General features: G+C 40.1%; 5 protein-coding genes across 5 annotated transcripts; 2 read left to right on the top strand and 3 right to left on the bottom strand.

Moving 5' to 3' along the window:
- Positions 1-137: 137 nt before the first annotated feature.
- LOC105385873 (NEDD8) lies at positions 138-912 on the bottom strand. The gene is made up of 3 exons (XM_011556317.3): positions 728-912; positions 510-640; positions 138-336 (listed from the first exon to the last, which is right to left on the bottom strand). Exons 1-3 carry the CDS (start codon positions 743-745, stop codon positions 252-254), a joined length of 234 nt encoding a protein of 77 aa, XP_011554619.1. The 5' UTR covers positions 746-912; the 3' UTR covers positions 138-251.
- Positions 913-1,255: 343 nt separating this feature from the next.
- LOC105385907 (transport and Golgi organization protein 6 homolog) lies at positions 1,256-5,244 on the top strand. The gene is made up of 5 exons (XM_011556360.3): positions 1,256-1,430; positions 1,711-3,710; positions 3,806-4,028; positions 4,544-4,695; positions 4,916-5,244. The coding sequence occupies exons 1-5, from the start codon at positions 1,373-1,375 to the stop codon at positions 5,231-5,233; spliced, it is 2,751 nt and encodes a 916-aa protein (XP_011554662.3). The 5' UTR covers positions 1,256-1,372; the 3' UTR covers positions 5,234-5,244.
- Positions 5,245-5,848: 604 nt separating this feature from the next.
- Positions 5,849-17,227, bottom strand: LOC105385872. The gene is made up of 6 exons (XM_011556316.3): positions 17,005-17,227; positions 8,118-8,269; positions 7,286-7,514; positions 6,718-6,982; positions 6,406-6,605; positions 5,849-6,150 (listed from the first exon to the last, which is right to left on the bottom strand). The coding sequence occupies exons 1-6, from the start codon at positions 17,099-17,101 to the stop codon at positions 5,882-5,884; spliced, it is 1,212 nt and encodes a 403-aa protein (XP_011554618.3). The 5' UTR covers positions 17,102-17,227; the 3' UTR covers positions 5,849-5,881.
- A 491-nt stretch (positions 17,228-17,718) lies between these two features.
- Positions 17,719-20,743, top strand: LOC105385871 (tetraspanin-7). Its single transcript, XM_011556315.3, has 5 exons — positions 17,719-18,140; positions 18,950-19,138; positions 19,678-19,839; positions 20,153-20,281; positions 20,570-20,743. Exons 1-5 carry the CDS (start codon positions 18,063-18,065, stop codon positions 20,723-20,725), a joined length of 714 nt encoding a protein of 237 aa, XP_011554617.1. The 5' UTR covers positions 17,719-18,062; the 3' UTR covers positions 20,726-20,743.
- Positions 20,744-21,087: 344 nt separating this feature from the next.
- LOC105385870 (general transcription factor IIF subunit 2) lies at positions 21,088-22,789 on the bottom strand. Its single transcript, XM_011556314.3, has 4 exons — positions 22,360-22,789; positions 22,041-22,252; positions 21,733-21,858; positions 21,088-21,581 (listed from the first exon to the last, which is right to left on the bottom strand). Exons 1-4 carry the CDS (start codon positions 22,682-22,684, stop codon positions 21,411-21,413), a joined length of 834 nt encoding a protein of 277 aa, XP_011554616.1. The 5' UTR covers positions 22,685-22,789; the 3' UTR covers positions 21,088-21,410.
- Between the last annotated feature and the right edge of the window lie 149 nt (positions 22,790-22,938).

Below are 22,938 nucleotides of genomic sequence, written 5' to 3'. Positions count from 1 at the left end.
TAGTATTAGGATTGTAATGAACTTTAATTATTTATTATTAAATAATTTCTACATTCATTATTTATGGTAAGCTGTCCATGAAATCATTGTTAAAGTAGTTAATAGCTGAACTGAGATTGTTTTAACATAAAAGCATATTCAAATGAAACAATCTTTTATAATAAAGGCTTACTGGCTTTATACACAAGATGAAAAAAAATTAGAATTACAATTAATAAATACCGAGATGCATTTTATCACATTTCTGAGGATCATTCTCCACCCCGAAGAGCTAACACCAAATGCAGAACAGACCCACCTTGCACTTTGTAGTCCTGAGCTGTCTTTTCATCATTCCTGTAAAAATATACAATAATATTAATTTAATTGCATTGCATTGTTATAATATTGTGTGAGACACCATAGAAAGTATATTTCTGATTTCAAAAGATTCAAACAGTTCAAAAATATTTCAAAAATAATGATTTTATTTCAGTTGCTGAAATAAAAGTATTATGAATGGTACTTACATCTGTTTTCCTGAAAAAATCAAACGCTGCTGTTGAGGTGGAATGCCTTCTTTTTCTTCCACTCTTTCTTTGATTCTCTCGACTTTATCGGTGGGCTCGATGTCAATCTCGATCTCCTTGCCAGTGAGAGTCTGGAAATAATATAAAAGGTTATCGGCATCCGTGAATAACAGTTATAGACATGGGACGGGAGGTTAAAAAACGGCACAGTCACTTACCTTCACTTTAATCAGCATTGTGATATAGGTTTCTTAGTATGAATTATAAAACTTAAGAATAAATCGATCCTATATCTAGGAATTCTACGTTATAAACACTATCAAACACCTTTTGCTATGTAATTATTAATTTTAGCAAAAATTTGTTGAGGACCGGAGGGAACAATATTGACAGTTGTCAGTCAGGACCGGATCATTCATTCATACAAAATTTGATCTGTGATTCTTATCCGGAGACCGTTATTATACAGTATCTGAAAGTTTGTCTTTATTTTTTCACAAATCTACCCACGAAATGGAGAGCAGAAAAAAAATCTATCCATAATTACCTATCATATTTTTACTCTAAATATTTAGACAGAGATAAAGAGTCTTTAAAAAAATTCAAATTCTTACTTATTTTTTATAATATTCTTTTTGCCAGGCTGTACTTCATGTTCTTAGCCTACTCAACTACCTCGGGTGTGCATTGTTGTGCATTCATAGACCCTCAACATCAACGACTGGAAATGTCAAATGTCACAAAAGTAAGACAAAAAAAAGTTTAGTTTCAGCCAGTTTCAGTAGTTAAAATTGTTAAAAAGCACAAAAAAAACTACTTTTACCATACCTTTTACGGTGTAAAATATCTAAAATTGTTCAATTATGAATGAAAACGATACAAAAGAAATATTTGCGAGATTGGAGACCTTAACTTCAGAAGGTATACTTACTTACCTTACTTACTTACCTTACTTATTACTAGATTTTTATTCAATGTTTTTTCGTTCTTTACATAAAACTATATAAAAATACTTAGGACTATTAACCATTGCTTATATGCTTTACTTTTATGTTTAAACTAATTGACTAGTCTTATCTTATTTGTGCTACAAGAACAGATTATCCTGTAACAAGTTTACCAGTGCTATTTTCAGTGCATGATCTCATATTTAATAACCTTAATTAATTGAAGATTTTAAAGAATTTTCTTACTATTTCAGACGGTCACAATGAGCTGGGTGCTCTCCTGAAACAATTATCACTTTATCACAATGGTCAGTGTGAATCACCAGAAGGAAACAAAAGGAAAGATTTTTTGGACAAAATTATAAAGGAAATAGACAACTTGGCAAGCAGAATAACTGATGATCACACTATACTTGTTAGTGTCAAAAATCAAAAAGTTCTACGAACATGTTTCCAACTAATAACATCAATCGGTATTGCACCTTGCCTGATTCCTGGTGTGGGCATATCCCTATCCAAAAGATGTATATCTGCAATATTTCTACCACCAGCAACACTAAGTGATGAAGATAAATATGAACTACTGGTTGGCTGCACAGATTTCTTCACAAGATCATACAAAATTCCTGTCCTAAAAAATATAATACTAACATTACATCTTTCAGACTATTTGGCATCACTAATTCAGTTGTCTTTTGCCCCTCTTAAGAAACCAGGGATATATGAAAACTACACCATGTCTCAAGAAAGATATGCCCAGCTGAGTGTGGATAGACAAAAGTTTGTTCAAACCTACAACTACTTGGTTACTAATTGCTTTCAACCAATACTAATGAAAGAGCTCCTGATTCTACAGTCAGTGACCAATCCGTCGCCTCCAGCATTTGTCAAAAGGATTGTATCTAAAGAGATGAACAACCGCCTCCTGTCTCCCGGGGGCTTACTGAGTCTCATTCGCTGCTTCATAGAGTCTTACAACATAGACATGGGGTATGAGTGGAAGAAGATAGATATGATATGCAAGATAGTGAGTTGCAAACATGGAAGTGGCTCGGAGAATGATTACCTCCACAATATTTGCTGTCAGCTGACCCAAATACTCTGCTTGAATAATACTCATTACCTGACAACAGCTGTTGCCTGTGCTCTGAGCCTTAGTGAGAGGTACCCGCAGTCTGCTGCAGTGAAACAATTGATGGATGAAGTGTTTCAGGCATTTGACTACAACCATTTAATATCCAAGTCAGATTTACCAGGAACTATAATTTTATCATCTCAAGAGATTGAACACAATGTAAATATTTTGCATGCCTGCATGGGCACTATGAAACTCAATTGGCCTATTGAACTCATAATGAGCAAGTTATACATTCTCTTCCAACTTGGTGTGAATGCCACCAGGAGTCAAGAGCTTAAAATTAAAATAAAACACATCATTTTGAAATGTTTATCAGTGTGCACCAAAGAGCAAGTTTTGGAACAAACTAAACTGTTTTTATTTGGACTCGAGAATAACCAAAAGGAAAAGCTACTGATTGAAGAATTTGATGCGGGCCTGATAATAAAATATGTTAAGGATGTTATTGAATATCCAAGGAATGAAGCTCTGATTTATTATTTAGAGTTGTTTAATAGCTCTACAGATAATTGTTTTATAGAATCAGCATTTGAAGCTGCTTTGAATATTTTAGTAGACATATCTAAAAAACGAGGAACAAGATGTAATGATGATCTCCTCACTCTAGAAGATAATCCAGAGATATTTGATCATTCAGACCAACAATATGCAATCATTCTACAACTGCTTACTGAAATATCAGCTTCACCAAAAGTTATGGCATCTCTGAAAAAAGATGTATCCCCTGTTATGGGATTTGTAGAATATTTTCTAGTACATAACAAAGCTAGTGGAAATGAGGAGTGCATTACAATAGCTTTGGTGCTCCTCAATACCTTTTTGACTGCCACAAACAGTGCCAAGGAATTCGAAAAGAAAATTACAAATTTGTTGCCAGTTTTACAAAAGATGTCCCAGGATACATCCAATTTAAACCATATTCTGTGTAAGGAAGCACTGTCTTACATGTCTTCTGAGCTACCGGCCAAAAACACGGCATTCGAGAGAGCCGTGTCGGATGTGTTTGATGGGCTTTTGCCAGTGAGGGCTCATGGCATTATAGAGCTCACTAGACTGATAGAGAGCAGAGATCCAGAAGCCCTCTCCAAGAAGCATTATATATTTTGCATCTTCCAGGTAACTTTTTCTCTAGTACTACATACTTAGTTATATTTTTAGCTATCGACCACAACTTAAGATTTGGAAGAATTACAATCCAATTATTATTCTAGGACCAACTGAAAGACCCAGATTCCTACATATACCTGTCAGCGATCAACGGTATATCAGTGCTGGGCAGCCACTGCACAGAAGACGTGCTGCATGTGCTATGCAAGGAGTTCCTTCAGGTCACGTCGCCACAGAACGGCCCGGAATCTGAGGACAGTCTCAACAAAGTGGCGGAACTTCGGATGAAAGTGGGAGACATTGTTGTCAAAGTTACAAAAAGATTAGGTAAAACCCTTTTTGTATTTATTGCTTCATTAAAAACTGATTGGTGTTAGTGATTAGGGCATGATCACAAACACCAATCAGTGGTCCATTTAATGGGTGTTCCCAGTACAACAGGATTAATCGTGATGACCTGTTTAGAGATAGGTCTCTATAGACACATTTTATAATGGAAGCCGTACTGCATGTAACATCTGAAGTTTTAGATTTGCCTACTAAAGAAGATGTACGGGCATGTGCAGAGAAACCTGGCCCCCCTCTCATAGTAACAATGCTTCTGAGAGGGATCAGATTTCTCTGCCTTATACTATACTAATAAAAATAAACCATATAACATCCTAATCTTAAGTGCTAATTGGAACCCCAAATTTCTTAGCTGCTATTCACCACATTTGTAATTAATAATACTGTCCACCATAGAATATCATGCACTCATTTGTACTTTTCTTCCTCACTGCTAAGCACATAGTAGTAGAATAGAAAATCAACAGGTGTGAAAAGTGACATTACGGTTTCAGGTGAAATGGCAGTAGTCCACAAGGCGCTACTGCTGAATACGATGCTCTGTGCCTGCCGCGATGACGACCCGCTCGTCAGGACCTCAGCTCTCTCCAACCTGGCCGAGATAGCCCTCGTGTTGAACTATAAGATTGGGACTATTATTTATGAGGTTGGTATTGTTTTAATTTGTGTAGGTACTCACCCTAGTAAATACAATAAATAATTAGGAGTTTAATTGAATATGTAGGATATCCTCGTCTTGGTTAATGAATAAGCCCTACTTTAGTATTTCACCCTTTTGATCCCATTATTCCACATCTCCTAATTGACAGTATAGTTCAGTCCCATCTTAACTCGTAAAACTTATTAAATTATGTTATTTATTGCAGGTCCTGTTATGTATTTGGAGCATATTGGAGACAGACAAAGCCATAGAGTGCCGTCGCGCCGCCGTCATGGTCATCGCTAGTCTACTCAAAGGCCTAGGAAAAGACACACTTACGGAACTCAAAGAGAACTTGCTTCCAGTCTACAGAACCCTCAAGAACCTCTACAACGATCCAAGCGAAGACTCGATCCTGAGACTTCACGCTCAACTAGCTTTAGAAGAGTTAAACGATATAGTGAGAAACTTTTTGATGCCAGAATTGAAAAGGGAAAAACATTTTACTATAGTAGACACCCCTGAGGATGTCATTTTCAAATAAAATCAAGTTTATGTAAGTAATAATTTTTATTCATTTATATTTTTTGTTTCACACATTTTTATTAATCTACAGTTAAATATTATCACCCTCGCTGTTCTTCACGGCTTATCAAAGAAGGTTTCAAAATAATAGAGATCTTTCAAGTAATAGAACTGAGTACAGATCTAAAAGGAGTTTGACATAAAATCTCTGAACAAATGTAGTATCAAATCATTTTTTGTACACTACATGTGTACGTTTTTACATAGGATTAGACAATAGTTACTAGTCAAATGCGTCATTATGTATTAAAACAGCGAATAATAATATAAATCTGTTAAAATAAAGTTTTATAGCTACTATTTACAATTAATTAGGTATTTTTGTCATACACCATCTTACTGCGTCTCCGCGAAGTGTCAAGGTGCATTTCTTAATATTACATCACGAACTTAAACCCAACGTGACAAATCAGTGCTTTCTTATAGCTATTATCTTCAGCATTAACCCTATAATAAAGGCCGACCAATGAACGGCATCCTCAAACAGATTGTGATGGTTTTTTTTGGACGCAGATCGTTCGATATAAAAACCTCCACTCGCATCTTAAAGTTTCGAAATTCAACCAATAGGGAATCTCTGTTAGTATTCAAAACAAGTGAAGTTTGCTTAAGCCTCAGACGTGTTGTCACTCTCTTTGGGCTTCTTCACGCATCCTTCATCAGTCTCGGACAGGGAGATGGAATAAACGGAGCTTTGATCAGAAAATCTGTCTCTATTCCGCGATCCAAATATACTGCTTCGGGATAAAGTAGAAATGCTGGCTATGGAGACGTTGTCCTTGTCGCCCTGAGGGACCATCTTCCACACGAGCAGGGCCACGCCCCCGAACGCCGCGATCACCAGAAACACCACCAGCGACACCTCTCCGTACATAGCTGCGAAGAGAAATACATGCTTTGAGTTTTATAATGATAGATTACATCAATTCCATTATCTTTTTTCCCCCTGAATAGAATACTGCCTTCCGAAGCATGGAATGTTTCATACAACGCTTATTCGTCCACAGCGTGTTCATAGGTAAGGTACACACATATCTGCTGCGTATATCTGCATGTGCTGTGTACGTGTCTTTTTGTGCGACCGCCGCTCTCAATAAAGTTATAGGTACTAAACAGCGTAGCATGACTTACTTTGTCCAGCTTCATCCTTCTTGGCCTGCAGCCTGGCTGGTTGCAGTTCATTGTATTCGAAGTCGTCGTTGTCGTAGGGCTCCACCGATCCAACACTAGTCTTAGTGTTGTAGAGGACATCGCCAGGGTTTGACTTGGGCAGGTTGATGCCGGCGCGGACTGTCAGCGTCTCGGGCTTGTAGGTGCAGAGGACAAGGAAACTGGAAACAAATGAACGTGAAGAGATCTGCATGCTTTGTTTTTATAGATCGGCTTTTGTTTTTAGTTTTACAGCCATTAGATATGTAAACATGCAAGAAGTTTAATCCTTACCGTCTAGTACTATGCGTCAAGATAGGCAAATTCTCTTGCACAATGACGTAGGTAGCCACAGTGGTATCATTAACTTCCGAGCCGCACTCATCGTGTAATATCCTCAGTATGTAGGCGTCTTGTGCGCTGTTGGGGTTCCCCTGGAGCGAGCACCGTTCTGGGCCTCCGTCGGCCGCCTCCACCGCTATGCGGCCGCCGAAGAAGGGCCCTGTCGACACTTCCACCTCGCTGGCGTGCGGCAGGCACTGGGTCGCGCGCGCTGAGACTGCAAGCAGATTTTTGGGAAGATGATAAAATACAATAGAATAGTATAACTTTATTGGTCACCACAATAACAAAACATACAAACAATACTTATAAACTAGGAGCAATGATCAATAGGCGGTCTTATCGCTAAGAGCGATCTCTTACAGGCAATCTTGATGATAGATACTTGGTTCATGGATTTTATTTACTTAGAGGTTCGCTTTACCACATCGGCAGTAAATAAGTATACTTATATGTCGATCCATTGGATTCACAAAATTGACTTTAAGTCTAGTGTTAAAGATTTCTTTTAAGTACTCACATCCTTTAGTAGGCACAATGATGATCTTGGACCCTATAGACTGCGGGTCAGCCAGGTCCCTCGCCCCTCTCTTCACCGCGCGCACCTCGAAGGAGTAGGTGGTAGCCATGCGCAGGCCGGTGATCCGCGCCGTGTACTTGCGCCCGCTGCGCCCAGCGGTAGCAGCGGTGGTAGTGGGTGAAGGAGTGCCCGTGCGCACTGACTTCTCCTCTTCCACGTCGTCGATCACCTGTAGAGGGTTGTCATAATTATCATCATGACCCATCACGTTCTCATTCTCACTCCTGGGGCACGGGTCTTCTTCCTCATTAGAAGGGTTTTAAGTTTATAGATAGATAATTCTTTATTGCACACAAACACAGAAATTACACGAGGAAATACACAACATAGATGGTACAATTGGCGGCCTTATTACTAAGAGTAATTTCTTCCAGACTTCCTCGTCTATATAGTCCACCACGCTGGCCTTGTGCGGTCTTAATTATAATAGTCGGTTATCCGATCTGCATCCGTTGCCATGACATCACCATAAGTGTTCTGTATTATAGGAGGTTCGAATTAAGATAAAAGGGGTTGTTGTTCGACTTTAGCGGATGTCACGCGTAAAGTGTCTTTATTTGCTGGGTGGCTTCAAAGCAAAGCACCGAGGTGTAAAGATCAGGCGGTAATGACAGCACACAGCACTGCTATAATGAGCAGCAGCGGCGTGTCGCGACGGAACTGCGAGTCACGCTCGGCTGTAGCGGGCGATTATCTCGCTTCGTGCTTTCATTTAGAAACAATCAGACAAAAGCGCGAAAATAAATAGCGCTACAGCTAAAACTGTAGGTACCTTTGTTCGGCACCGGTACTGGCCCCAGGCCTGCAGCTCGCAGTAGTGCACCTGGAAGGCCAGCGGTCTCGGTTCCTCCTCATCATCAGCGCCGTACTCCCATCGCAGCCGCACGTCACGGAAATCCGGCTCCCCGATCAGGTGTAACACTTCTGCAACAAAACCGGTTTAAGTTAATACAAGTTCTGCCTACTCCCGTAACTAATGTAAACTGTAAAGTTAAATTAATTACGAAGGAACGTGGTCGCTCGGTATGCAGCGCAGTGTTCGCAAGTAATGCACAACCTGCCTCCGAAACACCCGCAAGTGTAACCTCATCACTTAAAGTCGTGCACTCGTTAATTAAGAAAGATAAATTGGGGTAGGTCTGTGAACACGAGTAGCACGCGAGAGCAACCGGTCGGGCGACTCGGGCGGGTCGGCAACTGATATCGTAGTGTTGGGTGACACTTCGCGGAACTGCTTTCGAAATCATTCATCAATACACGGGATATCTTGATCTTGTCATAAAGTAATATTAATTACCATTGCTAGAATTTATTTCCAGCAATTACAAATTAGACTGGTATGTCTTTATCGGTATAAAATGTATTTAGAAAGTAGTTAAAAGCTATAGGTCCGGTAATAATAAAATAACTAGATTTGCCGGCACGCGCCGTACCCGTACTGCCCGCGGCGCGGCTCCCGCGCTCGCGCTCCTTCCAACTATAATTCCTTGAACATTAACACCTGGAAGTAATGAGAATCTTATCTTTGTAGCACAACGTTGAACACCCTTCCATTATATCTAAAACATATTGCCTACGGTACTTCGTAAGTTCCGCGGCTCTGCAATTTATAGATGAGGACAAATCGTTTTGCGGCCCGCGTCTGGTTGGTCTACCTACTTTAGGCCCAGACTTTTTAAACACCGAAGATTTCGCTCCGAAAATGAATAAGTATACAAAGCGGAAATGTCACATACCTACCGAAAATAGAAACCTAATTAACATTTTTCCATACATTAAACTTCATTCTTTTAAACGTTTCTGACACAAAAATTAATTAGCTTTCTTTGTTGCTCAGCGGAACGCAGCCAGCGCGCTATGTGTCCACTAACTTTCGTGGGTACCTTCAAGTCTCCTGGCGGGTAAAAGTTTGTTAAAGTGGTTCGCTACTTAGTGCAATTGATAATACAAGAGATGACCGAGCAGTTTTGCACCAATTTGATTTGGAGTTCGAAAGTTGGTTTTTTATTGTTCGAAGGTACTATTTGTTAGCTAAAGGTTGTTTAAGATAGAATTAATCTACTTAATTTTTTTACTTAGTACCTACTTATTCATCATGCTATTATGAAGTGTATATAAATACAAATTTATCGGACCTAAAACGAAATTTAAACTAGGTTACTGTTGGACTATTACTACCTTATTGTTGGACCCTCTAGCATTCGTAAGTTGTTTACAAGGGAGAAAATCCCATCAATTCAACACTTGTCTCACCATCAGTAAACACCTTCGTAAAACAAAAGTGATTAACTTTAATTGGCAACTCAGTAAAGTTCCATTAGTCTCACTCACGGATAGAAATATTGTTAGGTAGTATAGGTACGATTGCTTGTATCGGGCGGGTAAAGTCGCTGGGTTACTGTAAAGTTCCTCGGTTTATAATTAAGCTGTGGCGGGTTTAGCAGCCGCGAGATATCGGTCGCTAGCGGTGCGGCCGCACCCGGCGCCTGGCTGCGCTGTATCCAACACGACATCTGCGCAGGCGCAGCCCGGCCACAAGGAACATCTTGATTAGAAGCTTTTACCCACTAATTCTTGCTAACACGAATTAGTTCCACAATTAATTGTACTTATAGGTATTATTATTTGTATAGGTGTTTGAGCGAGAATTTACCGACTAGATACAGTAAAACTTATAACTTATGTAAAACTTGTATTGTCTGTATCAAAATTTCAGAACGCAATCGCTAAATGCATTTCCTCCTGCCGCTGCCGCTGGCGCAGCATTAATTAGAACTAGGTAATGTTTATGTTTAGTAAAAAATATAATACTTATGAAAAAAATGCTGCTTAATCAATCAAGAAATTCGTGAATAGAAATAATTCATATATTTATGATTTACGTACAAATATAATATGTAAAGAAAATACCTATCTGCCAAATGATTATGATTTTATGACTATAATAAACACTTCCGAAATAAATTATATTCAAGCTCATTAGCGTCACAGAAATATTATTATGTATAATGAAGATAATCCGCTTGTGGAAGGCAGAGGACAACGCCTTCTTAATACGCTTTTTATGATGCTTTCGCTCGGAATCGTGCCTTATTGGGAACAGACAGCCCAAAAACAAGAGTCCGAAAAATATAACAATTTCACCGAACCTCGACACGACCTCCAAGTTTGTAAATCGCGATCTCATTAATATTATTGCCGCTGCCAGCACATTTGGAAACGGATGTGGCCTCGCTGCGAGTCCAGAGGAAACGATGCGGTAATGTACCTAATACTGTTGAGTACCGCTATATGTAACACCATTTACACCATACTGTGTTGGTACGGTACGGTACAAAACATTTGATTGGTACAGTAACTGTTAAGGGAAAAATTGGTGCAGACTGTTGTTGGTAAAATAAAGCCACAGTAAAGTGTTGTCGGAGAAGACACTGAGCTGTTCTTGTTTTTCCCACGTTGCTTGCCGCCATTCAGTATCAATAGCCGTTGTTTCCAATGGACTTGTTTTGTTATCCTGAAGATCTGTGATCACGATCGTAACAAACTAACAAGCGCTTTGTTCGAAGATGAATTAGCTTGATATAGAGACGCTTTAGGATCAGGGTTGGGGTACGTAGAGCCTTTTTATGTTACTTGGTTATATTGGTTGGTAGGCAGGAATGAATCCAAAATATGTTTTACACCTAATGAATTATTTATGACGAATGGTCACTAGTCGGCTACAATCAAAGCATCATTGTGATGAGTAAGTGGTGCGAAACGGGCAGGTACCTCCATGTACCCAGAGTGTTCGCTCGAACAATGACAGTGCATTCTGCGCTCTTCCTGTCGGTAATTTTAAGAGGTCATCTGATTTCATACTGTCACAGCGCGCGGAATGCCGGTCATGCCGGTGTTCCGTTCACATGGATGGCTCGAATTAATGCCGCTTTGTCACTAGTTTTGTGATGCGTAGTGCGTACCTACCGATGTTCTCTACATATTGTGCATAACACATAACACCATTGCATTGCTAAACTTCATAAAACTAAATTCAACCAATATACTTTTAGGTACCCTAACAACGGGTAAAAAGACGATTGTACCAGTAGTTAATTTAATGATGATATTTAACGTCGTCGTCGCCACCTCTCCTAAAGAAAAACAAACAGCACGCTGTCTAACGTTTAAATATCAATTAAATTGAATAAAGTGTAAAATAGATAAAAATGATGTCACTATTATGGAAACACAATTGAGGTTGATGTGACGCGCCAGTGCGCCCAGAAATAACCCTCACGTAGCGCGTCCCGTTGTCAAGAGATTGTTTTAGAGGCATTGCCGGTGGCGGGAACAAAGCCGAGGCACAGGCTGGTGCTGCGCGTGCGCTATTGTACAGTTGTACTTACACTCACTCCGCTGTTAACGTCTCCAATTGGATTTTTGAACCGATTCGTCACGTTGTTGTTATTTTCGTAAACAGCGAAAAACAGAATCGGGTTAGTAGCGTAGCTCTTCCAATGTGTGTTGTTGTAATACTTAATAATGCAATTAGACATTTAAATGTCCATGGAGATTTCTAGTTAAAAGTAACTTCGTTTGAATTACATGAAAACTAGATAAGAATGTAGCCTGTTCTGTATCAACAATGGTAGAATGGCACCTCGGGTGGTCATTCAATTCGTGACCGCTCTGGTCCGATTTATCGAATAAGTTTGTTTACAAATGCTTATCTTGATCGAAATCTTTGATTGACTTCGAATATAGGTATTTAGGTGAGTTATATATAATGTTTTAACATATATAAGTAACTACTTTAATAAATATAAAATTATTGGTCTATGTAATGGTAGGTAAGCCTTATTTTGCCCGGTTCAAGCTGTAACCATACATAACCATGGCTTAATGAGCCATAAAATCTGATGGGTTCATTAAATCGCTACCTTGTTGTCATTGGCATCATAAAGTACAGTGTAGGCAATCGTGCACACGATGCCATTAGATAGTTGTACCGGAGTTATGTGCCACTATAAATAATATAATAATAAAATACGTAAACGTAATGTCTGTAGCGGGAGAGCCATCATCGGTGAAGAACCGTCTCCGTTGATCGTTACCTCTGTATGCCAAATTCTGCGAATGGGATCTTTTAAATGGTCTTGACTCATTCGCTTGTAGGCGGACTGATTTAAAGACTCTAGTTATGGTCAATGAGGTGAGAATCGAAGGTAAAATACGGAGTTTACGAATAAATTACTTATACCAAAAACGTTAGACGGTTATTGGTAGGCTGCGAGGCACACACAAATCGAATTCACAGATTTGGTCGCAACGGGTCCCCGAGTGTCCACAGAAGGCGCGGTCGGCGACCCCCGGTCAGGAGGCTCCTACCGACCCACATCCAGTCCTTACTTACCATGCTACACGACACCTATACGATTTGCGTGGGAAATGCGCATACGCACCCAACTCCAACGGTACTACCACATTTACCGACGATTGAAATACCAATTTATTTACGTGAAACACGTAACTCCGAGTAACAATAATCTTGCAGCGCTTACCGGCGCCGAAGGTCTCGATGCCGCTATCTGTATCTTAAAATAAACCAGGCAATAAAGTGCCAGGAAACAATAGGGATTCTTCAAAATAAGCGTCGTATACAAGAAATATTCACCTGATCCGAGATCTCTGCCTTGCCGCGAGCCTGCGGCCAGACGTCCACTATACTTTAGCTCATAATTTTCTTGCCCAGCATTATGTTCCCTATTCAGGATTCGCCAATAGCGATAACGCTCTTGTCTATACCTAGATTCTAAGATACGATCAGCCTTATAATCTTCATATTATAATTATGTTAATAGCATCATTTAATATTGTTCGTGTACAATACGCTGTGACTTAGCATTTGTGTACATTTGTAGAGGCTTATTCGACGTGTATTGTATACGTGTATCTAGACCGCGAAGAAATCACCATCGCATTCATTGTGTCAATAGTACGGCCAGTGACCATAAAAGTCACAGCTCTTTTACCCGTGGCCGTGAAATAAAGGAGAATTCAGTACATGTCTAAAAAAAATACATGGTAATTAAGCGACACAATGTCTAACGCGCTCAGTGAAAGCAAAATTCACACGTGGCCCATATTCCTATTCCAAGCGACGATGTGGCTGCCCGCTACAGAGTAGATACCAAGTCGAGGCAGTGACATTTGGTTTGATGAGTGTACGCGAGGCGAGATGTCAGATAGAGTCACGTTCGGTGCGAGTTGTTGCGCAGGCGCAGGAGTCAGGTCGGTGTCACTGGATCAGCGGCGCATCACGCGGCTAGTTGCCGACCGTTACCGCATGCATAATGTCGCCGCCATGTTCCACTCCTGTAATGACATGCGCCACGCTCCGCGCCGCGGATCCACTATGCGGTCGACACGTGCAGCGTCTCGGTGATTAACATTCGTGGCCGTTTTATTTGAATATGTAGGTAACATACAAATTTCAACTACGTGCTTCATAGGTAGGTACTATTACGTGTGACCAGCCCGATGACAAAACATATCATTAGGAGATCTACGTAACCTACAATATTTTGCCAAATCTCTTAGTAGGTAATTGCCGGTTATGAAATCAATTTTGCTAACCACAAAAAGAAACATTTTATTAAGATTCTACTCTATTCATCTTAAAAGTTCCTAATAATGTGCCAACTCTGCGTTAATCGCACGTATAATAAAATTTTAATTAGACAATTTTGAATAATGCATGCTGTTCTCATAATCATTCCCAAAGCTTCTATTTTCATACCTGGGTAGATGGTAACGGCCGAATTCCCTAGCTGGCGGAACTGGGAGTGCCATCACCCCATCATGTCATGCTATAGTTTCCCCTGTGTATTACTGCGTCGGTACGGTTATCCATCATCCAGTAAGTGGACGCTGCGAGGTGCAACTGACCCCGTCTGTCGCCGATGTAGGCTGCGCCACGGGCGTAAATCGATCGGCCCTGCTTACTACATTATTACTATTTACTATGCCATCCGCCTGCCCTACTGCCAAAGCATTTTCCAAGACTAGTTTACTTCAAACCCTACCTGCGTGAATAATAATTATGGCTCCAGAAAATTTACTCAAGGCGCAAGGGAGCCTAGCTCTTGTCAAACTGCCATCAGCAAATTGCTATGTCATGCTCGCCTGAATTGACTTATCTCAATTATCAGGACAAGAATTCTAATCAGTGCTGAACGGTAACTATGATATCTTCCGTCAATCAGCATAAACAATATTCTAATGTGGGTTAGTTGTTTGACCCAATACTTTTGTGATCCATACAAGCATAGTTTTTGTGATTCAAAAGTTCGCAATAAAAAACACATTGGCAGTACTTATAAACAAAGAGTAGCGCTGCGATGGCCGATAGCGTTGACGCTATGAATGGCACTAACATTGTATTGTTCTACATGGTGTAGTTAATTTGCGAGTGAAGAGGCTTCAGCGATGGGAGATAGGGCGCGAGATGGGCGCCGTTCCCGCTGCTTGCGATCCGTGACACAGATAACACCAGACTAACGTTTCCTGGCAGCTCGTATATGTCGCGGGTCGCAAGCTAACTACCGCCCTGCATGCAGCCTGTATAAAAGCTTTTATACACTCATTAATAAAACCGTTGTAACAGCATAATTATCTTTTAATGAACATCACAGGTACCATAGGAAAAAGTTAAAATCAGGTGTGCTCTTATTATCCATATCTACAGAAGATTTAATGGGTGAGACACGCAGGTCCGTTAAGCTTTACGGATGATTGTGGGAAGTGTGAAATATTGATAGTTTGCGGTATTGTGCATTGTTACCGTGGCTATATTGCATAAACCAACTGTTCGACGGCTGTCATCTAGAAGTTCTGGATTAGCTCACCCGTTATAGTCGCCGTTTCGTGGTGGCGATTCGTAATAATATTTTTCATGTCTTTAATTTTTCTTCGGTCAAGGCTTACATACTTTTGTATTCATACATACACAGACGTAAATTTCTGTCTATTTCGGTTTTCGGTAGAAGGAATGTGGGCCAAACCAACTGTTGTGTGCGGTATGGGCTCTACGACTATACGTATTTTAAATTAAATGTCGGTAGGTTACAAAATTTATTGCCCCGAGGCCGTGGAGTGCGTGCAAAATATATGGTGAAGCTAACGGATAGCTATAATAACTGCATCCAAAATATAAAGAACTATTCCATAGCATCAGGTGCGTTCTGTCTGACATCTTCACCAGAATTAAGTTTCGACGGATCGTCCCATTGTGTTCGTAATAGAGATCTTTTATTTTGTAACGAGCATAATGGTTTACTGACTATTCCGCCAAAAAAAGCTTAAGTGGAGTAGGCGCCGAAACGAGAGTGCAATTAAAAATATGATACGCTTAGTTTAAAGATTTAAACTAAGTCGCGACGGCATTTTTGGAGTGCACTAGGTAAAAGTAGTTGATACGCGTATAATATACTTCGTGTTTTGGATTCCTCAGTTATTTATAATGGACCATGACATAGGATGAATACAGTTAAGTTAGATTAAATAATAACGATATACTATGTACTTGAGTACCTACATTGATTTCAACTGGTGGTCATGAGAAATATTCGAATACTGAATGAATTATGTAGAGCTGTATTTTGGAACTTGCGCCGCATTACGCCGTAATTATGTTGATTGTGTCACTCTGATTATTGTCATTAAACATTATTACATAAGCTTGTACATGTACCTACTTCTCTTCCGGTAGGTGCTATTTATAACTACCTACAGGTAGATAGTAGTAGATACTTATACATAAAGGAGGAAGCTATTCAGCTATCCGGTTATATTTCAGCGACCTGCCGCTACTGAAAACTTATCTGACCTACAATGTATGACCGGTGTTAGTCAATATTTCTGGAAATCATAGTTTTACTGAATACCTCTCAAGCGCAACTGTTTATTTTTATTGCACAAATTTGACATATTATAAGTGCTTGTACAAAAGGTGGACTCAATGCTAAAAGCATTTTTTACCAGCCAACCTACAGGAGGTACAAGTAAAAAAGTAGAATGGTACAAAAAAAGCTATACCTAAGTAGGTGAAAGCAGGAAAAACAAAAAAAAAATGTTTATAACAAACAAAATTATTTTCTTGTCTGATAGGATCTCCCGTCATTTCTATAACTATAGGTACTCCTATACAATATTGGGGTTGCAAAAGTGGTAGCTTAGTATTGTATACATAGTATAGTAAGCTGAAAGACTCGACAGTCGACACCAATCAGAAACAACTTTTGAACTACGACTTTTAAAATTCGTGAAAAACAAAATCAAATCCCCATGGTATAATACATATGTCATTTTTTTATTATTTTTTTACGAATTTTCAAAACTATCTATAGGTGTTGTTTGTTTCGAAAGAACCATCCGAGTCCGCGTTGTTCTATGGACTGAACCCCTGAGTCAGTCCCTTTCAGCTTATCCTTAATCAGAATATTGGTTATCATGGGATGGGATGAGATACGAAATCCAGCAGTGCAGACTACTGCAGACACATAGCATGGGTACCTAGTTACACGTAGTTACATAACGAAAAAAATCTATCCTATCATCTGCATCTAGCCATATACTTAATTTAGATAGAAACCTAGATATACAAAAAAATACCTTACCATCATCTGGCTCAATTTCGGCATTCGTAGACACGGATGTCAGCCGCAGTATACTAAAGACAATTCCAACCACAAAAAACTTAGCTAGGCAGGGCATTTTTCCAATAAATCACATGTGGTAAGCTCCACGGATGCGGTTGTCGGATATTGTTTGACGCGATCGCGCTGCGCGGGAGTGGAAAAGAAATGGTCGGCGAAGGTGTGCCGGCGCAGTCGGGTCCGCGGCCACTGTGAGACTGCGCTGAACCTCGGCCGCGGCTGGGGGCTGGGGCTATACTCGTCGCATTGTCCACACCTACCACAGAGCCTTTCAGAGCTTGAAAGGATGTCGGCCGTTTTGGAGTCCGCTGAAACTGTATCTCTACATTGATCAGTCACACATAGAGGTATATGTGGGCCGCAGATGACTAACTTTTGCTTTTGCGGACTCGTTTTTGGAGTAGTGGGTAGGATTGTTGTTGCTTACGGGTAAGTAAACAAGTCGGTAGAAGTATCTATCTGCTTATACGATATCTAAACCTGAAAGTGTGTAAATTAAATTACTTACATAAGTACTTAGATAGGCCTAAGGACTGTAAACTGTATCGCCAAAGATACCTAAGCATGAAACGGAGGAGTCTGTACTTGGAGTTCACATTGAGGTCCAGTCTCGAAGAAGTGTAATTTAAAACTGCAAATAAAACATCCCAGCCTATTACAAACTATCGCTTATTGCATATTGGATAGGTAAGATGCCGTCTCGACTACGCCAGCACGGAAAAGCACAAATCGTTCTCAAATTGATAATATCAAAATTGCATCGCAAGTTGCGCCCGTAGCGCATAAATAGACGTGGCCTGGCCCTGGCCCTTGCAGGGGTATTTACAAACAAAGGCCGTGTGGGCCCGACCGATGTTATCGCGCATGCGCCCAAGGACCGCGCGCGCCCGCCCCCCGCACAATCGAGCCCGGATCCCTGAGCCTGGCTAGATTGATCACCAACATGTAAACATAAGGACCACAACCACCTGCAACGTTTACATCCGGACCACAATCAGCTGTAACGTTTACATCCGACCATGGGCAACGACTTCCAAAATGTGTCCGGCATCGCCTGCCTCAAGACCTTCACCTTTATTTTGAACATCCTTTTTTGGGTAAGTCTCTTTTACTAAGTTGTTATTTTTTGCTTGCGAATGTTTACTTACGTGAATTTTACCTTTCTCGTTTTACTACAAAATATGCGACTTGTATGTTATGCTCTGCTTAATTCCGGATATGCTTGCACTGACGCGACGACGGCAACTCAACCTATTTTACCGATTTGCTGACAAGAACAATGCTAATCCCACTACCGTTGCATACCTGGAGGTGGAATTAAACAAACACCGCTGTTTCTGGTAGCTGTTTTGCCCTGGAGCCTAACACGAACTGCAACGCTATTACATAGAGAGAGGTCTGCTTACCTCTACTCTACCTGTAGCTCTATCTAACAAGATGCATGGTTCCATTGCATAGAAAAGAGTTAAGTTAATAAATATGGAAAGTATGATTGTATGACTGCAAATGTTTAATAGCGCCTAACTTTCACTTTTTAAATACATCGAGCGTGGGTGGGTATGATTATTAAAAAGTGAAACGTTTGTATCTCCACATCGTCCTTTGATTATTTATATATTTTTAACGCAGGTCAATCTTTGGATAGAAAACAATAATTACACAATAGTTTTTTAAAGTTAACTTAAACGCCAACCTCTTAACTCCGATAAATAAACACTAATTGAACCTGTCTTAATTATTATTTTTAAGGTCTGATTGTAGAGATGTTTAAATATAAGTAATATTTTTTTCAACTACCACGTATACGTAAAAATGATACAGCCACCTATTGAAATACCTACCTATACACCTAACATACGCTGCAGATGCTGCACTTGCAACACACTAACCACCCAACCCCCCGCAGCTGCTTGGTCTAGCCCTCCTGCTAGCCGGGCTGTGGGCGGAGTTCGAGCTGCACAAGTACCTCGAGCTGTCGCCGGAGCTGTCGGGCAGCGTGCCGCACGTGCTGCTCGGCGTGGCGGGACTGAGCCTCGCCGTCAGCTCCGTCGCCTTCTCCTGCATCGTGAAGGGACAGCCGGTGCTGCTCTATGCTGTGAGTTTGCCTGCCTATTTGTAGTGGCTTAGATTCTTGATTCATGTAAGAATTCCCCTGGTAGAAAACCCTTATGTGACAGGATCCTGACTGTGCCTATATTTTTCTACCTACTGTACCTACTTAAAATCCACAGTGGCTTTATGGTAAATCTTAAATCAAACTAATGCCGACCTTTACAAAAGTCGGCTCTTCATTTTGGCCTGTTAAAGCTGGTTAATGTTAAAGATTGTTCATGGTGAAGGTAGTCCAGAGCTCTTAATTAACCCTTAGCCTTTACCCTCTACTTAAATAACTGACTCCATTCCATTCCAAATTAGAGCTAATTTCATAACAGATAACTTACCCCATCAACCCATCATAATTATGTTTCCGTGTAGGTGTTGGTTTATTGCAACAATTCCTTATAGGCTAATTCCTTATTATAATTAGATACTTATTCTCATCTAGGTCAAACACATGCAAGAAGGTTAAGTACCAACTAATTAGTAATTAGAACAAACAAATGACTCTACGGCCTCTTTCTATTCATTTTCCAGTACAGCGGTTTCCTGGGGGCGATCTCCATAATGATCGCGGGCGTGGGGATGTCGTTGTTCTGCTACCGAGAGACCTTCCCCAAGGGCCTGCACGACGGCCTCACGCAGAGTGTGCTCACATACGACCCCGACCGGAACAACATCGACTTCGCTCAAGCTAATGTGAGTGTAGACAGCAATATTTGTAACTAATGGTAATTAAGAAGGTAATAGTAGCGCAGTCAAACTATTATTTAAGTATAGGGTTTGAAAACCTCGATACTTGTCAACTCACTGGGGATGATGAATATACTTACCTTGTACCCGCTCAAAGATTTAACATTACACTACCTCTCACTAATCTAAAGCCTCTCACTAAACTACAGGCGCGAGTTTAGAGAACAACATAATTATGTACCCACCTACTTACTAATTACTTCATTCTGCAACCTAGAATAACAAAATTAACTGCAATAAAAAAACTTTCCACATAAAGATGCAATGCTGTGGCGTGTCCAACTACACGGACTGGGTGCGCCTGTCCCCGAAGCGCGTGATCCCCTTCTCCTGCTGCGTGGACCCCACGCACTGCGTCATCGCCAACTACAGCGACGTCTATCAGAAGGTGAGGAAAATTATTTGTAGAATGGCGAGTTCATAACTACATTTTAATTCGGATAATGACAATGAGTTTCCGAATGACCACTGCTGACATGCAGTAGGTATAGCGCGTAAAACTGTCAGTTGGACCGACTACCTTAGACGCAGATAGGTGGTGATGGTTGGATGAGTAAAACCGGGGTATGAGAAAATATTGTAGCGCGCAAGAAGGTTAAATTATGCTTCGTGCAGTTGAAGTTTATTTGTCTGATGATTTTTTGACTCATATACCTACAATTCTCTTTTTTTCCAGGGCTGCTACGATACGATGCTGGAGTACATGGATAACAATATGAACATCATAGTCGGCGTGGCGCTCGGCACCGCCATGCTCCCCATGATCGGCACCCTCGTAGCCTGCAGCCTCGCTGAGGCCATCAATAAAGCCAAATACGACGAAATCAATTAAATCTAAATACTGAACTGAGCAACTTTTTGAACTATTTTTTTTCTACTAAATTATTACTAAAGTTAAGTATATCTATATAGTTAGGACAATAAAAGCCAAATTGTTAAGAAATCTGTTTTTACGGTATGTTATGTGATATTTTTTAATTAATTTCTTTTATATAATATTTATAATCTAATTTGTTATTGTATAGGTTGTGATTTTAACATTTATTATGTACGTACACCTATTGGTAATCTTCCTTCTGTCCCTACTTGATATCCTGATTGACAAAAGGCAAAGCCCAACGGATTCTGTACGAAATAAAAAGTAGTTTAGTAAAGCATACCTAAAAAGCTAGTTTTATTCAATAAACAAGACAGTTTTCAATGAAATATTTTATTATGACAACATAAAGTTATTCTGAAATATTTTCAAGTATTTATTAAGTTAGATCATCACAGCCTTAACTTGTGATCAGGTCTTCAACTCCTTATCATTGAGACCAGCATGGAAATTTCTTGCAGTTTTAAGCACTTCCCAAATGAAGTAAAGTGCTATAATTATCATATTTACATTGGAAACAATATGCCATGATCTGGGTCTCTCTTATCTCATAATTTATTGGAGCCATGAACAATGAACATGCCATTGACACATAATGAATATTGTGGTTTGCATTGACCCTTTGACCTATATATTCATACTAGTCACTGTCGGAACTGTTCTTGTCTTCCTTGGCCACCTCGGGCACGTCCTGCTTGTAGTGTCGGTACTCCGGCTTCAGCTCCCACATGTTCTTGTGAGGGTTCTTTATGTTGTAATTACAAACTTCTTTGAGGATCTCTTTCAGGTACACTATAGGTTGTCTTGTAATCTTAAAAAAAAGAGTCTTTGTTAAATATCTCCATAAATAAAAAATAAAAATTATATGGGCTTCAAACTATGTAGGCTTTTCTAGCTTAAGCCTTCCTGCAAGAAGCTTAATTCTTTTGTTAGATATGACAAAAAAAAAATGTTTTCCTTACCTTCTGCAGATCTTTGATATTGTAGTACTGATGCTTCTCAAAGGCAGCAAATAGCATGTTGAGGACAGCATCTTTGTCATCTCGGGCTTTCTTTCCTTCTGCTTTCTTCTTCTCCTGGTACTCAATCTACATCATAACAATTCATATATTCAAAATTAGTATAGTGTAGTGTCATCAGAATTTAATTTCACATGTATATTAATTAGTAAGGCAGCTTAGTTTTATGAGCATTTAATAAAACACTACTAATAGTAATAATACATTGATATGTTTGCTGGTTTTAAGTAAAATTTAAATAAACAACTCACATTATGCCTGTGGTCTGACACTGGCTTGAAGTTTTGTACTATTCTGTCCAACTGTTGCACCTGCCGCTGTGGCATGGAGGCTTTCCTTATAGACTCTGACTTCAGTTTATAATATGTAGGGTCAGCATACGGCCTACACTCCAGCCTCTGCACAATGCGGCCTTCCATGTATAGTTTTTCTGATTCAGGGACAACAGAGTCTGTGTTAGCAGCTAAAAAAAATACAACATTGAGGGTTTATCTAACATTGAAGGTGATCAAATAAGGTGTTGAAATGCAGTTTCTGATAAATTTTTGGCATAAATGAATCAATACTTACGAACGACGTGGGAGAATACACCTAAGGACTGTCGTGTCACATTGGACACGTCGAGTCTATGTTCCTTCGGTATACTCTGCTCGCCTGGCTCTTTCAGACACAAAACGCCCTCTGAAAGTGATAGCTGGACTTGTGCTTTTTGACCGGGTACCCGAGCTATCTTCAATTTGCCCACTTCAATATTCCCAGGCGCCTTTTCCCATTTATTCGCTATGTACTTGGGGACTTTGACTAACCAAACTCCTCTACCCGTATTTGATAAGTCTAATTCACGGTCAATATGTGGAACCGCAGGGGTACTTGGGGCTGATGCGTTGGAAGTCATATTTTAGCACTGTAACACAGGTTTTTTAAATAAATTCACTATTTTACACGAAACAAAAACAGCGAAAGCGAAGCATAAGCAAACCGAAAAATTATGACAAATAGATCAAGTCAAGTGTCATTTTGACAGTTTGACTTGGACAAATTTTGTAAGACATGAGTTGACACTGACAGTATTCACAGGGTAAGTGTGACGAGTGGCGACATGGTAGCGACACACTAGCTGACGCGGTTGACGGACGCGGCATCGGCAGT

This window comes from Plutella xylostella, chromosome 4 (genome assembly GCF_932276165.1).
Source record: "Plutella xylostella chromosome 4, ilPluXylo3.1, whole genome shotgun sequence".
NCBI classification, from domain to species: Eukaryota; Metazoa; Arthropoda; class Insecta; order Lepidoptera; family Plutellidae; genus Plutella; species Plutella xylostella.
This window is presented reverse-complemented; position numbering and strand designations above follow the sequence as displayed.

What these genes read in the sequence shown, in the direction of transcription:
- LOC105385870 (XM_011556314.3), bottom strand. Translation starts at nt 22,684, where the DNA reads ATGACTTCCAACGCATCAGCCCCAAGTACCCCTGCGGTTCCACATATT. An exon ending in TGTATTCTCCCACGTCGTTC is followed by an intron (nt 22,253 to 22,359) that starts GTAAGTATTGAT and finishes TATTTTTTTTAG; the next exon opens with CTGCTAACACAGACTCTGTT. An exon ending in TGTCAGACCACAGGCATAAT is followed by an intron (nt 21,859 to 22,040) that starts GTGAGTTGTTTA and finishes GTTATGATGTAG; the next exon opens with ATTGAGTACCAGGAGAAGAA.
- LOC105385871 (XM_011556315.3), top strand. Translation starts at nt 18,063, where the DNA reads ATGGGCAACGACTTCCAAAATGTGTCCGGCATCGCCTGCCTCAAGACC. An exon ending in TTTTGAACATCCTTTTTTGG is followed by an intron (nt 18,141 to 18,949) that starts GTAAGTCTCTTT and finishes AACCCCCCGCAG; the next exon opens with CTGCTTGGTCTAGCCCTCCT. An exon ending in ACAGCGACGTCTATCAGAAG is followed by an intron (nt 20,282 to 20,569) that starts GTGAGGAAAATT and finishes CTTTTTTTCCAG; the next exon opens with GGCTGCTACGATACGATGCT.
- LOC105385873 (XM_011556317.3), bottom strand. An exon ending in ATTTTTTCAGGAAAACAGAT is followed by an intron (nt 337 to 509) that starts GTAAGTACCATT and finishes ATATTTTTACAG; the next exon opens with GAATGATGAAAAGACAGCTC.
- LOC105385872 (XM_011556316.3), bottom strand. Translation starts at nt 17,101, where the DNA reads ATGCCCTGCCTAGCTAAGTTTTTTGTGGTTGGAATTGTCTTTAGTATA. An exon ending in CATTGTGCCTACTAAAGGAT is followed by an intron (nt 6,983 to 7,285) that starts GTGAGTACTTAA and finishes ATCTGCTTGCAG; the next exon opens with TCTCAGCGCGCGCGACCCAG. An exon ending in TTGACGCATAGTACTAGACG is followed by an intron (nt 6,606 to 6,717) that starts GTAAGGATTAAA and finishes ATTTGTTTCCAG; the next exon opens with TTTCCTTGTCCTCTGCACCT.
- LOC105385907 (XM_011556360.3), top strand. Translation starts at nt 1,373, where the DNA reads ATGAATGAAAACGATACAAAAGAAATATTTGCGAGATTGGAGACCTTA. An exon ending in CAAAGTTACAAAAAGATTAG is followed by an intron (nt 4,029 to 4,543) that starts GTAAAACCCTTT and finishes TTACGGTTTCAG; the next exon opens with GTGAAATGGCAGTAGTCCAC. An exon ending in TTGGGACTATTATTTATGAG is followed by an intron (nt 4,696 to 4,915) that starts GTTGGTATTGTT and finishes TATTTATTGCAG; the next exon opens with GTCCTGTTATGTATTTGGAG.